General features: G+C 46.4%; 1 protein-coding gene across 1 annotated transcript; it reads right to left on the bottom strand.

Moving 5' to 3' along the window:
- crygmx (crystallin, gamma MX) lies at positions 1–875 on the bottom strand. Its single transcript, XM_035666236.1, has 2 exons — positions 612–875; positions 1–276 (listed from the first exon to the last, which is right to left on the bottom strand). Exons 1-2 carry the CDS (start codon positions 873–875, stop codon positions 1–3), a joined length of 540 nt encoding a protein of 179 aa, XP_035522129.1.

Here is an 875-nt window from a genome sequence, read left to right as displayed (position 1 = left end):
TCAGTTGAGCTCAGTGACACGTCTCAGAGAACCAAAGGTGGGGCTGGTGCTTCCCCACTCGCTGTGCCTCCTGTACTCTCCGGGACGCAAGAAGTACTGGCGTCCCCTGTAGTTGGGGTGTTCATGCAGCATCCAGTAGCCCTCCATGACATTGGCAGAGGAGATGTCACGGGTGTGGAAGCGCTCATTCAGATCTGGGCAGTCGTCCATTAGCTCCATATTCTGGCCCCCAAAGTCAGAGCGCTCAAAGATCTTCATCCTGTAGTTCCCATTATACTAGGGAAGAAATGACGAGAGACTAAGATGATGCTGTCATTTACATTAGGTAAACTTTACATTACCACAGTTAAGTAGTATAACAATCTGATATAAACTGATGGGTAAATATTTACTGCACAAAACTTGACCTAATCTAATGACCCAATCTATTTTTTACTGCAGTTATAGGTCAAGCCAAAAAGAGATATTTTAAAATAGCCACATACTGGCACTGAGTGGTGAAATCAGTAGGATTAGGCTTGAGAACTAAATTATCCTAAACTGGCACTTCTACAGGAAACCTGTAGTGAGAACATTGCTTCAAACAGTGTAGGGCATCAATTAAAACTCACAGGTGGCACCATACGGCAGGAGCGGATACAGTCATTGAAGCCTGCCCAGCGTTGGTAGTCGGGATACTCGCCCTTGGGCAGCATATACTGATAGCCACCATAGTTGGGTTTCTCGTAGGCCACCCAACAGCCGCTGTCCACTTTTATGGAGTTACAGCGGCTGAAGTGGCTTTGCATCTCTGGACAGTCACTACTGCACTCATAGTGACGACCCTGGAAGTTCCTGTCCTCGTAGAAGATAATCTGCATATGATGGATGGACAT

The sequence above is a fragment of the Morone saxatilis genome, unplaced genomic scaffold (assembly GCF_004916995.1).
Source record: "Morone saxatilis isolate NCDOM2014 unplaced genomic scaffold, NCSU_SB_2.0 Contig1, whole genome shotgun sequence".
In the NCBI taxonomy this organism is placed as follows: domain Eukaryota; kingdom Metazoa; phylum Chordata; class Actinopteri; family Moronidae; genus Morone; species Morone saxatilis.
This window is presented reverse-complemented; position numbering and strand designations above follow the sequence as displayed.